The 13,478-nt window shown below is 45.5% G+C and overlaps 2 protein-coding genes across 3 annotated transcripts in view; both read left to right on the top strand.

Annotated features, from left to right (window-relative positions):
* The window catches only part of DNAL1 (dynein axonemal light chain 1), a 162,707-nt gene that overhangs the window by 102,907 nt on the left and 46,322 nt on the right, over positions 1-13,478 (top strand). The window lies entirely within an intron of this gene.
* LOC101531579 (acyl-coenzyme A thioesterase 1-like) lies at positions 1,223-10,735 on the top strand. 2 transcript variants are annotated; one of them, XM_058655212.1, is made up of 4 exons: positions 1,223-1,837; positions 7,135-7,337; positions 9,500-9,701; positions 9,808-10,735. In XM_058655212.1, the coding sequence occupies exons 1-4, from the start codon at positions 1,384-1,386 to the stop codon at positions 10,131-10,133; spliced, it is 1,185 nt and encodes a 394-aa protein (XP_058511195.1). In that variant the 5' UTR covers positions 1,223-1,383; the 3' UTR covers positions 10,134-10,735. The 2 variants fall into 2 exon arrangements, with proteins under 2 accessions (XP_058511195.1, XP_004584467.2); XM_004584410.3 differs by having other exon boundaries at positions 1,227-1,837; positions 9,500-10,735.

Genomic DNA, 13,478 nt, shown 5'->3' with positions numbered 1-13,478 from the left:
TTTCCTAGTTCAGTCCTCAAATCACCACAACAGTTAGGGCTGGGAAAGTTCATAGCCAGGAGCCTGGAGCTCCGTCTGGCTTCCCATGTGGGTGGCAGATGCCCGAGACCTTTGGTGCATTGGCAGGGAGTTGGATCAAAAGTGGAACAGCTGGGTTGCAAACCGATGCTCTTACAGGATGTGAGCGTTGCAACTGGTAGCTTGACCCACTACGCCACAAGCACAGTGTGTTGGGAGAGCTGTCTTCCACTGAAGCCTCAGGCATGTCTGTGCAGAGCTTGTACTGCATGCAGGCCACCTACAGTCACAAGATAAGTGTTTTAAGATAAGGATTCAGAGGTATAAATGAGCACATTGCTAAGAAACTCCAAGCTATTAGGGCATACAGATGGACTGGAGGCCAGGTTGGTTTGACTTTTACAAACACTCTGTACAAAGTCCAGGATCTGGTAAGGGACTGAAGGGGAAGGAGGGAGGGACTTGGACCATGTTTCTCAGCAGATACCCTAAACAGCAATCACCTGGGATCCATTTTCTCTTTAAAAAAAAGTGTCAGGGAAGGCCTTTTGGCACAGCAAGTTAATCCAACACTTGAAGCACCGGGATCCCATAGAGCAGTGAAGGTTTGATTACTTCTGGTCCAGCTCCTGCTCATGTCTGGGGAAGCTTGGGCCCCTACCACCCATGTGGGAGACTAGGATGGAGTTGGGCAATTTTGCCTTGGGTTTGGTCTGCCCAGGCTATGCTGGCATTTAGGAAGTGAATCTATAGATTGAAGAGCTTTTTCTTTGCCATTCAAATAGAAATGATTCACTTTCACCCAATGATTCACTCTCGGTTTGATCACACCAGCCCAGCCTGGGGCAGGCTAACGTCAGGAGCCCTAAACTCCATTCAGGTCTCCTCCCGACCCTGCACGACCCCCAGGGCGATTTAAGTACTTCAGCCATCACCTGCTGCCTCTGAGGGTGTGTAATTGGCAAGAAAGTGGAATCAGAAGAGACGCACAGGAACTGAACCCAGGCAGCCTGGTGAGGGATGGGTATTTCCTAAACCGACCCTATACCCATCCGGGTGGCTTTTTCATCCCAAATACAAATCCGTGAAACTGCCTTCCTCTCGATCCTTTAGCGTCAGTGGACTTTCAGTTTGCACGCTGAATCCAAGGATTAGACTTCATCTCTTAGCAGACTTTTTTTTTCTGTCCAACATGCCAGAGTATTGGCTGGAGTTCAGAGCTGGCCCAGCTTTGTGGCTACCCACCAATAGGAGTCCCGCAAAGATTGCGTAGCTGGGAGGCGGAAAAACGTCAAGTTCGATTCTGACTCCCAGGGCGGCCTGGGAATCAACACAGTACGGCCGGCCACCTACCCTCACATTTGAATGGCGGCTGTGAGCGTGGAGCCCGCGGGCCCCTCTTGCTGGGACGAGCCGCTGCGCATCGCCGTGCGTGGCCTGGCCCCCGAGCAGCCGGTCACGCTGCGCTCGGCCCTGCGCGACGAGAAGGGCGCGCTCTTCCGCGCCCACGCGCGCTACCGGGCTGATGCCCGCGGCGAGCTGGACCTGGCGCGCGCGCCCGCGCTGGGCGGCAGCTTCGCGGGGCCCGAGCCCATGGGGCTGCTCTGGGCGCTGGAGCCCGACAGGCGCTTTTGGCGGCTGACCAAGCGGGACGTGCAGACGCCGTTCGTAGTGGAGCTGGAGGTGCTGGACGGCCACGACCCTGAGCCGGAGCGGGTGTTGACCCGCGCGGTGCTGGAGCGCCACTTCCTGCGGCCGGGGGTGCGGCGTGAGGCGGTGCGCGCGGGCCGGGTGCGGGCCACGCTCTTCCTGCCACCAGGTGAGCCCGCCGCCGCTGCTGCCCTAGTTGAATCTGTCTTCCTATGATGTTTCACCAGTGGTGAGTGCCCCCTATCGCTTGTTCTTGTTCTCAGGGCCCTGGTAATGTTTACATCCGAGAGTCACACAGCACATAGCGTTGTCTGGAGCTGGTTAGAGTAGGCGGGTATCAGAACTCGTCAGCTTCGCACCCTGGGCGATTTCTGTGCACTTGGATGTTTGAGAGCAGCAACTCATCCATAATGAACCAGTTTGACGGGCTCATCAGCAGGGATTTTTTTAAAAAATGCAACTCTTTGGCCCTCCTCACGTTTAAACAATCTGAAATTGTTATTGTCTGAGGTGGTCACGCTGAGGCAGTTGAGAAACCACCATCTGGAAAAATAGGCTGGAAAAGGGCAGTGTCCTCAGGGAGAGCTATCTTGGTAACTGTCCAGCTGTTTGTGCCCCTTTACATTGTTTACAGGCCTACAGGAACAGTTAAGGTCCAAGAACCATCATGTTTTGTTATAGGAGAGTTAAATCTTACACCATTGTTTGAGTGACCTTAATGTCATTCAAGAAAGTGAAAGAAATGTAGTAAAATTCAGGAAGTTGCTCTTTGGTAAGCATTCTTAAATTATGGTAACAGTTACATCCAAGCAACAAGAAAAGCACCACACAACCCCCACAGTGCATTGGTGTGTATGATAAGAAGACTTTCCAATATGAAATCCCTTTATTTGACTTCAGGGACAGCTACATTTTTTCCAGTCAACATACTTTTTAATATTTTATTTTTATTTGAAAGGCAGATCTACAGAGAGGAGAAATGGAAAGATCTTCCATGTTCTGGTTTACTCCCCAAATGATTGCAACAGCTGGAGCTGAGCTGATCTGAAGCCAGGAGCTTTCTGGTCTCCCACAAGTGTGTAGGGTCCCAAGGTCTTGGTCCATTCTCCACTGCTTTCCCAGGCCACAGTAAGCTGGATGGAAAGTGGAGCAGCCAGGACATGAACCTGTACCTACATGAGATGCCAGTGCCATAGGGTAGAGGATTAGCTTGTTGAGCCACTAAGCTGGCCCCTTAAGACACTATATTTAAACCTCTTTTTTTTTTCTAGGGATTTAGGAATGCTTAATGAATTCCTGGGCTCACCACCAATTTCTGCTTTTCCATGTTTTTTTAAAACTTTTTCTATCTTCTCCTGATGTCAGTTTGCAACCAGTTAGGTTATCCCCACTTGCCCCACTCCTGTAGCACCTCTGCCTCCAGCCTGAGCTCCCTTCATTTTGTGATCAGTCCTTGTTTGGTTGACCTGTTACACTGACACTCAGTGAGCTCCTGCAAGCCCAATGTTTGTTTCCCATTTAAAAACAGAATGGGGTCCGGCGCGGTGGCCTAGCGGCTTAAGTCCTCACCTTGAACGTGCCAGGATCCCATATGGGTGCTGGTTCTAATCCCGGCAGCCCCACTTCCCATCTAGCTCCCTACTTGTGGCCTGGGAAAGCAATCGAGGACAGCCCAAAGCCTTAGGACCCTGCACCTGTGTGGGAGACCTGGAAGAGCTCCTGGCTTTGGATCGGCTCAGGACCGGCTGTTGCGCTCACTTGGGGAGTGAATCATTGGATGGAAGATCTTCCTCTCTGTCTCTCCTCCTCTATGTAGCTCTGCCTTTGCAATAAAAATATATAAATCTTAAAACAAAACAAAATAGAATGCACTTGACAGGGCAGTTCTTCCTCCATGAATCTCCCTTGCACCACAGTCTGCCTTGCAACATTACTTGTAACATTAAAAATGGAAGACAACCGGGCCCGGCGGCGTGGTCTAGCAGCTAAAGTCCTCGCCTTGAAAGCCCCGGGATCCCATATGGGCGCCGGTTCTAATCCCGGCAGCTCCACTTCCCATCCAGCTCCCTGCTTGTGGCCTGGGAAAGCAGTTGAGGACGGCCCAATGCTTTGGGACACTGCACCCGCGCGGGAGACCCAGAAGAGGTTCCAGGTTCCCGGCTTGGGATCGGCGCGCATCGGCCCGTTGCGGCTCACTTGGGGAGTGAATCATCGGACGGAAGATCTTCCTCTCTGTCTCTCCTCCTCTGTGTATATCTGGCTGTAATAAAATGAATAAATCTTTAAAAAAAAAAATGGAAGACAACCTAAATGTCCCTTAGTTAAAGAATGGCCTGATTATATGTCCCTACTTTGAAATAGTCTTCAACTGCTGAGTTTTCTCTAGGGTTGGAATGGACCGGAACTGGAGAGCCCCCAGCAGTCCCAGCAGCATAGCAGGCTTGCTTACCATCACAAGCCAGGAGGAGCCACAGCTGCTGAAGTTTCCCCTAGTCACCATCATTGCAACTCTGAGCAGGGAGACTGCTAGCTGCCCATGACCTCAGCACAGGCAGCAGGCACAGGGCATCACATCTACAAATCCTGCTGTAGGGACAAAATGATCACTGTGTGAAAGGTTTGGGGAACAGTCAAATGGTTCAGAGTAAGCCACAGATGTAGTTTCATGTATAGGAACAACAACAAGGAAGACATTTTGTGCAACACACTGCCACACAGAATAACCCCAGAAAGTCCCTCCCTGCCTGCTCCTACCCAGGCAAACATTCTGACCTTACTCTGTGTGGAGACCTCATGGGCATTGACTACGGCGTTACACCCCTGTTGTTATTTAGTTAGTTAGTTGAAAGATTAGCAGAATGAAAGAGGGATGGACAGAGGATGAAAGATCTCCACTCTCCAAAAATCTGCAACAGCCAGAGCCAGGACGGACCAAAGCTGGGATCCTTTAGCTTCATCTGGAGCCCAAGGACTTGTAGCCTCATTGCCCAATTTAGTGGTTTTCTCAGGTGCTTTGGCAGAGAGCTGACTTGAAAAGTGGAGTAACCATCAATGCATGGATGTGGGATGCTGTGCTACAAGTGACAACCTGCTACACCTCAACACTGAATCTGTATTTCAGAAGTTTTTCTTTTTTTCGTACCAAAATAAACTTTTAATTCTACTTTCCCACAAACTTTTTAGAGTATCCTGTGTATGCATACAAATATGTGGAAACATGAACTGTGATATAAGTAGTATACATTTTTAGAGAAAGGCAGTTTGTTGGTACTTATCAAGAGAAAGTTAGATCCCTACCTCATATCATAAAAATGAGCTCCAGATGATTTAAAGGCGTAGATGTGAAAAATAAAAATAAAATAACACAATTATTAAGGAAGATGTTATTCATATCTTTAAAACCTCAGGGCCAGTTTCTTACATAAATTCAGAAAGCAAAGCCTATAAGAGAATTGCAGAAACCTCAGTGAGACACTGAGTGTCAAAGGTAAAATACAATAGACAAAATGATCAGAATCTGGAATATTTTTTAAAATATTTTCATAAAAACTACAGGTCAATAAGAATGGTAAACAACTCTAGAAAAATAAAAAGTTGGAAAAGGGTAGAAAAAGTCAAATTTTTTTAAAAAGGGAAAAAATACCAATAAATATGCAAAGAGACCCTCAACAATTAGTGATTACAGAGATACCCTTTGAGGAGCAAGAGTTTAGGATAGCTATTGAGACCCTGGGTTAGAATGCTCATATTCCCATATCAGACTGCTTGAGTTTGATTCCTGGCCCTAACTCCCAATTCTGCCTTCTTGTCAATATGGATTACAGGAGATGGTAGTGATGGCTAACGTAGTTGGGTTCTAACCATCCCTGTGGGAGACCTGGATTGAGTTCATAGCTCTTGGGTTAGGACCCGACCAACCCTGGCCATTGCAAGCCTTTTGCGGGGTTGGGGGGAGGGAACTAAAATATCCAACGGGCACTCTCTCACTGACTGTATCACTCTAAAGAAAAAGGGTTAAAATTAACAAACTATTGTGGAATGCCTTCTCATACCCTCAAAAGAAAAAACTAATTGGCAGGTGTTGGTGAATATCCCGTAAAACAAAATCCAGCAAATCAAAGATTAATTTGTATCTGCATGTCTGTCTGATTATCTTTTTTTTAAAAATGAAAATAAAGTAGAAAATAAATATTTAAAAGAGTCCAGCCACATGAACGACCATCAAAAGAGAAACAGGTAAATTTGGGCCTATTCATTAATACATTAGCTATGTGCAGATGGACACAGTGCAAGTTTTCCCAATTTTGAAAGAAATAAGTTAATAACCTGAGTTCTTGTTAGTTAAAATTTTGCTCCAATAATAGAGATCAGGGGATTTGTGACAGGAAGTGGGTATGAAATGTGGATTCAGTTTGTCTGTTTTGATGGCATCTTAAAAACCAAAAACCTTGACATAGAATGTCAAGATGTGCCTGAGAATTTGGATTTTGTTTCTGTGCATTTATAAGAAGATTAAAGATGACTTCTGACACCCCAGAACTAGAATCAGTCCTATTGATCAGAATTCTGAGTTGTAACCCTCAAAAAACAGACTGTGGGTTCAAGAGGAAATGAATTCATTCCAAGGCCATTGCTTCAGGTATACAATGGATCAGAAGAATGAGGAATTAGGATCATAAAACGAAGAAGAGCCGGCCCAGCGGCGTGGCCTAGTGGCTAAAGTCCTCGCCTTGAACGCCCCAGGATCCCATATGGGCACCAGGTCTAATCCCGGCAGCTCTACTTCCCATCCAGCTCCCTGCTTGTGGCCTGGGAAAGCAGTCGAGGACGGCCCAATGCATTGGGACACTACACCCGCGTGGGAGACCCAGAAGAGGTTCCAGGTTCCCGGCTTCAGATCGGCGCGCACCGGCCCGTTGCGGCTCACTTGGGGAGTGAATCATCGGACGGAAGATATTCCTCTCTGTCTCTCCTCCTCTGTGTATATCTGGCTGTAATAAAATGAATAAATCTTTAAAAAAAAAAAAAAACGAAGAAGAGCCAAGGGGACCGGACAGCAGGAAGTCCAGCCAAGGTCACGGCTCTTGCCACCACTGGATGTCATTAAGCTGGATACTCAAGGATGCTCTGGAGTCAGTGCCAATGCTGCTGACATGAATCAATTCTAAACTCTCCTTACATCAGTGTGGAATAGTTCAGTAGCCGAATTGAGATCACAAGGAGAGGAAGGATGTCTCTATTTTGGCTTTTGGGTGTGTGAGACAGAAAGGTAGAATCCTTGTTCCCCGCAATACATTATTATAACTAACATAATACATACATTATGTGTTTTTAAATAGTATTTCAAAATAAACAGGGAAACTTAGATACTAGGCTACCTACCACATACCTCCAAAAAAAAAAAAAATGATAACCACACACCAAAAGTAGTTGGAGAATTAGATTTGTGTTTTGTGTCTTCCCAAGGCCCCGGGCCCTTTCCCGGCATTGTGGACATTTTTGGCGTTGGAGGTGGCCTTCCGGAGTATCGGGCTAGCCTGCTGGCTGGGAAGGGATTCGCTGTGCTGGCTCTGGCGTATTACAACTATGAGGACCTCCCCAAGAACTTGAACAGAGTTCACCTAGAATACTTTGAAGAAGCTGTGAACTACTTGCTCGGTCACCCTCAGGTGAGCTGTTCCTTTAGAGGTTTTTTTTTATTTGCTTAGATGGAAGGTTCTCAAATAGTTGCTGTAGCTAAGGTTAGATTTTCAACTCAGTTGCCTAAGGATGCTCTGTAATAAAATATTTAGTCCCTCTTCCAAATACAAGGAGCTTGGAAACATCTTCTAAGGCTTAGAGTTAGTAGAATAATCAGATGTTAGAATCCTAGGTAGGCTGACTAAGTGTCCTGGTTTGCCTAAGGACAGAGGGGTTTCTGGAATATAGGCCTTTCCCGTAGAACAGTACAGTCCCAGGCAAACCAGGAGCATTTGTCACTGGAGCAGACAGCATCATTGTTTTGTAGCTATGTGAATTTGTCTCCAACCTCCTGGTTTCTTGTAAGGGTTAAACAGGTAATGATTGTGAAACCTCTGAAATGGGGCCTGATATTGGAAATTCACTCATGCAGCAAGGGTAAGAGGAGCTAGGTACAGAGCGTACACCAGGGAGTGACTCAAAGTTCATGTCCACATGACCTTAGAACACAGCGGAGGGATGAGGGAAGGGTGGAAAGCCAAGAAAGAACTTCAGCATTCACAGCTCGAACTGGGATATGAACAGGACACTTGAAAGCGCATAGGACTAGACTAGTTCATGAACAGCCTTATCAAGGAGGATTGAAATGTCACTTGTGGCTACCACTAGTAGTAATATAGTGTTGTTAGTGACCTAGGAGATAATTCTAGCCACTCGGTTTATTTTAGAAACAGAGTTTTATGATATAGTTTATTGAAAAGGTGAGGGCCCAAGTACTTAGTTTATCCTCTCATACTTACCCAGGCACTAAACAGAGAGCTGAATTAGAAGTGGAGTAGTTGAGACTCTTAAGCTAGCGCTCCCATATAGAATGCCAGTATCTTGAGTGATGGCTTAACCCACTGTGCCACAGTGCCAGCCCATGTCACATGTTCTGGAATCTCTTGGTATCTGCTACCACTTATTTGTTAGAAATAAGCCCATAAGCAAATTAATAATGATTTAGAAGTTGGCAAATAGACTTACATTGAATCTTTGGGTTTTTCCCCCCTATGCTTCATTATGATTTTATGCTGCATACAGATACTGTTTCTGATAAGTTAACAAATTAATTACTTTACAACTTCTGTGAAAAACACAACTATTAAATTCAGAAAGAAAACTTCCCCAGTATAAGTGCACTTGGAATCTTTTACATAAATGTAGAGTTATCTCAGACTTTTTTCAGATTACCATGAATTTATGTGACTGAAGACTTAGAGATCAACACCAAATATATTTATTTATTTTAAAAGGCAAAGTGGCAAATGGGAGAAGAAAAGAAAGAGAGAGATTCCATATACTGATTTACTTCACAAATGGGGTAACAGTTGAGGCAGGTCTAAGACAAGGCCAGGAGCCAGGAACTTCATCCTGGTTTCCCACGTGGCTGATAAGGACCCAAGTACCTGCACTATTATCTGCTACTTGCCTATGCTCATTGGCAGAGAGCTGGATCAGAAGAGGACCAGGGCATGATAGCCTAGTGGATAAATCCTTGCCTTGTATCCACCAGGATGCCATGTGGGTGCCAGTTTGTGTCTGTCTGCTCCACTTCCCATCCAGCTCCCTGCTTATGACCTGGGAGGACAATGAAGGACGGCCCAAAGCCTTGGGACCGTGCATCTGCGTGGGAGACCTGGAGGGATCTCCTGGCTCCTGGCTTTGGATCAGCTCAGCTCTGGCAAATGTAGCAAACGTGGCCACTAAGGGAGTGGGCCAGCGGATGGAGAATCTTTCTTTCTGTATCTCCTTCTCTCTGTATATATGCTTTTCCAATCTAATAAAATAAAATAAAATGAAAAAGAAGAGGATCAGCAGCTAGGACTCTAACCAGCACTGATATCTGAAGTTGGAGCCTTATCACAGCACCAATCCTCCTCCTACCCACATTTTTTACATTTTCTTGAATGTTCTTATGGACAAACATCAGGCTAAAGTCCTTTATATATGGTGTCCGTTTTACTGCTAAAGAAACAGATTCACAGAAACATAATAACATTTTTGAAGCTAGGATGTTGGTAGAGCCCCTTTTCATGCTCTGGTCCACCTGACTTTCAAGGAGGAATACTAACTGTACAGTTGGGAATTCATTCTCCTTTTTCCTTCTCAGGTGAAAGGCCCAGGAATTGGACTGCTGGGAAATTCCAAAGGGGGTGAGCTCTGTCTCACCATGGCCTCCTTCCTGAAGGGCATCACGGCCGCTGTCATAATCAATGGCTCTGCAGTCACTACTGGCGTCACTTTACACTACAAGGATGTGACTCTGCCCCCCATAGGTGCCAGCAGGAGTCGAATCAAGATGACCAAAGATGGCTTTGCGGACATTGTGGATGTCCTAAACAGCCCTTTGAAAGAGCCTGGCCTAAAGAGCTTCATTCCTGTGGAAAAGGCCGAGTGCACCTTCCTGTTCCTGGTGAGTGAGGACGACCACAACTGGAAGAGCGAGTTCTATGCCAACGAGGCCTCCAAGCGCTTACAGGCCCACGGGAAGGAGAAGCCCCAGATCATCTGTTACCCCGGGGCAGGGCACTACCTGGAGCCCCCCTACTTCCCCTTGTGCCGGGCTTCCCATCATGTATTGGTGGGTGGGCCTGTCTTCTGGGGAGGGGAGCCCAGGTCTCATGCTGTGGCCCAGGCAGATGCTTGGGAGCAACTGCAGGCTTTCTTCCACAAGCACTTGGGTAGTAAAGAGACAAAAATCCCTTCAAAACTGTGATTGTCATTTGATTCTGTGGCATGTCTGATACGGGTGTCTCCTGGGCACAACTGCCACAGTTAGTACATGTATGTCTATTCTTTCTTATTGCTAACACCTCGCTGTTATATTGAATTTGCTAATGAGTTTTAATGGGGGTTCCAAAGGGGCTTGGGTCTCCTGGTCCAGGTCACTGAACCCTCCTGTGTTGTGGGTTCTGGGTCTGCTTGCTCCAGGGGTGGGGGTCCTGGCTTAGCCCAGGTTGTCTGGCTCAGGTCCATGAGCCGACCTAGGAAAACTGGAAATCCTCAGTGTAAAGGATGGAGTGCTGGACAGCAAACCATGTGCACATAGAGGATATTGTAGCCCAGAGGGGCCTGCAGAGGATATCTGGTGTCATAGCAGAAAATGGAGAACAGGACATAGGGACAACTACCCCAGCCAAACAATGACAGCAAATATCTGGGTGAATGGAGACTATAAAGTCAACTGTGTCAGCCAATGGACATTGGAAGGGATTCCTCATCCATAGATTGGTGAGACTGACACCATGTGGAACTATTGCATCCACCTGGGCATAACCCTTAGAACATGCACCGCATTGTGACCCTGGGTTGATATTGGGTGGCTTTTCCCCATCCTCAGGTACTGGGATGGGAAGCTGGGTATGGCCTGTACCCTTATCTCCCCCCTTCCCCCAGACAGGGGAAGAAGAAATAAAAAGTTTGGAAACAATGACCACAACCATTTCTCCCTAACCCTAAATCCTTCCCACCCTGATCGTTTATGTAAACGTAATCAAAATAATAATAATAATAATAATAATAAAATATTTATGAATTACATATGTCATCAGTTTGAGAAGAAGTGATTATGCAGAAAACCTAAGAGGTGGTAACAGCATACCTCTCGCTATTGCACAATGAGCCACCAACAGATGGCAGCTCGGAAAGGGACTGTAACACGAATTATCAGTGCCTGTTCTACAACTGGAGTTCAAGAATTATCTACGGAAGCAGAAGAACAGTAAACTTCCTTTGGGACTAGGGAGGGGAGCTTTCTCTGGTCCTAGCTTGGTTGCAACTTTGGGTCCCCACCCTCTCTGGCAATGACCATCAGGATCCCTCTGGAATTCCCTCAAAACAAACAAACAAACAAGCAAAAAATCTAGAATAGATAGACAGAGAACAAGAAAACTTTAGAATCAGACAGGAAACAGCGTGGATTCACTTATACCTTACTAGGTGGGACACAAAGATTAGTTACTCCTCACTAGGATATTGAATATTTCTCTGCACACCCCTCCTAAAACTGTTCTGCACCTAAACTGTTGACAAATATCTTGTTAGAGTTTATAAGCCAGTCTAGACTACCCCCCCCCAAAAAAAAGCCAGGTTCAACAAAATTATGCTTCAACGCTATAAAATGCTAAATACTGTAATGAAAATAGACACGAGACAGCTGAATAGTAATCTACAGCCATTTTAAGGTGTATAGATCCCAACTGTATATAAACTAAAATTGAAATGTCAATGAAGAAGTCACAGGATGTGGTTAAGAACTTGCATTTTTTTTTAACATATTGGTTACTCAATACCATGTCATTTAATTCCACAACGTTGTAAATTGTTGCTGATGTTATGTTGGGACTTTTAATTGATCGGGATGATACTCTGCCGGCTCTACCTTCAAACCAGAGATGGTCTACCCAACAAGCTGTTGAACTTATCTGGACAATAAGATGCTGGACTCTATGCTAGGTATATGCTTGCAGTGAAAGAATCTCAACTGAACTTGAACTGTGGTAATGCAACAAGGTGGAGGAATCCACCATGGGGGGAGGGTTTAGGGAGGGTTGGGGGGAAATCCCAGTGCCTATGAAACTGTCACATAATGCAATGTAAAACTGTGTCACATAATGCAATGTAATTAATAAAAAAAATAATAAATTTAAAAAAAAGAATTATCCTGAGCATGTGCTGGACGGAAGCAGGCTAGACTGCAACACCCATTGGTTCCAGTGGAAGTCAGGACTGAAAACAGAACCAACCCAGCAATTGCAACCACCAGCTGATCATGGTGATGGACTGTGCCGAGCCCTGTGCTTGCTAGAACATACAAGAATCTGGTCTGGGAATAACTCAAAGTTTCTTTGGGGATCCCCCCAATCGAAATGGCAAACTCAGAACCCTAGCCAAGTAAAGAAAGAAGAAATAACAAGTCAATCAACCACCTCAGCTATATGTTGGCAGCGAAATACTGGGCAAATGGAGACTGTATGATGGACTATGTCAATCAGTGGATTCTTCAATGACCTCATCGTACTTGGAGTGGCGAGACTGGCAGCGATTTATAACTGGTAAACTATCAAAACCACTTAAGCAAGTATGTCAGAGCATGCCCCACATCCGGGACTTGGGGTGGGTTGGAAACTGGGTGGGGCTTCTCCCTCAATAACCCCCTTTACCTCAGATACATGAAGGAAACAATATGGAAATAATAGTCTTAACCACTTCCCTATAACCCTTGAACCTTTTTACCATAATTAACTATGTAAAGATTGTCAAAAATATAATAATAATAAAAACAAAACAAACAAAAAGAATTATCTGCGGATGTTGGGAGGCAGCACTGTGGCACAGCAGATAAACCTACTACCTGGGACATTGGCATCCCATTTGGGTACCTGTTTGTGTTCTAGCTGCTCTGCTCTGGATCCAGCTCCCTGCTGGGAAAGCAGTAGAAGATGGCCCAAATGCTTAGGGCCCTGCACCTACATGGGAGGTCTAGAAGAGACTCCTGGGTTCAGCTTGTCCCAATCCTGGCCATTGTGGCCATCTGGAGAATGAACCAATGCTTGGAAGATCTCTGTGTCTCTTTGCCTTTCTCTGCCTCTGTGTGCGTATATCTGTTTCTCCCTCTTCCAAACAAAAATGAAGAAATAAGAATTATTTGCTGAATGAGTGCATAATTACAGCAATGATTGCCCACAGTGTAAGAAAAGCATCTATAGTTGCCAAATCTGTGGCTTAAACCAACCACACATTCAAAGTCCTTGAAAAAAAATGCACAAAATTTTGTTCTTACTAACCAAACTTTGTCCTTACTGGTAATGCAGGGAAGGAAGGCCTAAACAGGTTTTTAAAATTCATACCAATTCCTAACTAGCACAGTAAAACAACTACTGATACAGAATTTTTATTGTTAGAGGTATCCTGTGTAATCTGAAGCTGATATTTGTGCAGCAGATCCTAAAAACAATTCCCCAGATATCCTGAAATGACAGTACCATCAAAGCTGCTTCAAAATCAGATTAGAGTTATTCCTTCAAAAATGAAAGTAACATCTTCGCTATGAAGGGATTACTAGTTATGTATAAGCTACTAAACATTTT

This window comes from Ochotona princeps, chromosome 26 (assembly GCF_030435755.1).
Source record: "Ochotona princeps isolate mOchPri1 chromosome 26, mOchPri1.hap1, whole genome shotgun sequence".
Taxonomy (NCBI): domain Eukaryota; kingdom Metazoa; phylum Chordata; class Mammalia; order Lagomorpha; family Ochotonidae; genus Ochotona; species Ochotona princeps.
This window is presented reverse-complemented; position numbering and strand designations above follow the sequence as displayed.

Coding starts and splice junctions, on each gene's coding strand:
- LOC101531579 (XM_004584410.3), top strand. CDS start 1,384: ATGGCGGCTGTGAGCGTGGAGCCCGCGGGCCCCTCTTGCTGGGACGAG. Junction 1,838..7,134: donor CACGCTCTTCCTGCCACCAG/GTGAGCCCGCCG, acceptor TGTCTTCCCAAG/GCCCCGGGCCCTTTCCCGGC. Junction 7,338..9,499: donor ACTTGCTCGGTCACCCTCAG/GTGAGCTGTTCC, acceptor TTTCCTTCTCAG/GTGAAAGGCCCAGGAATTGG.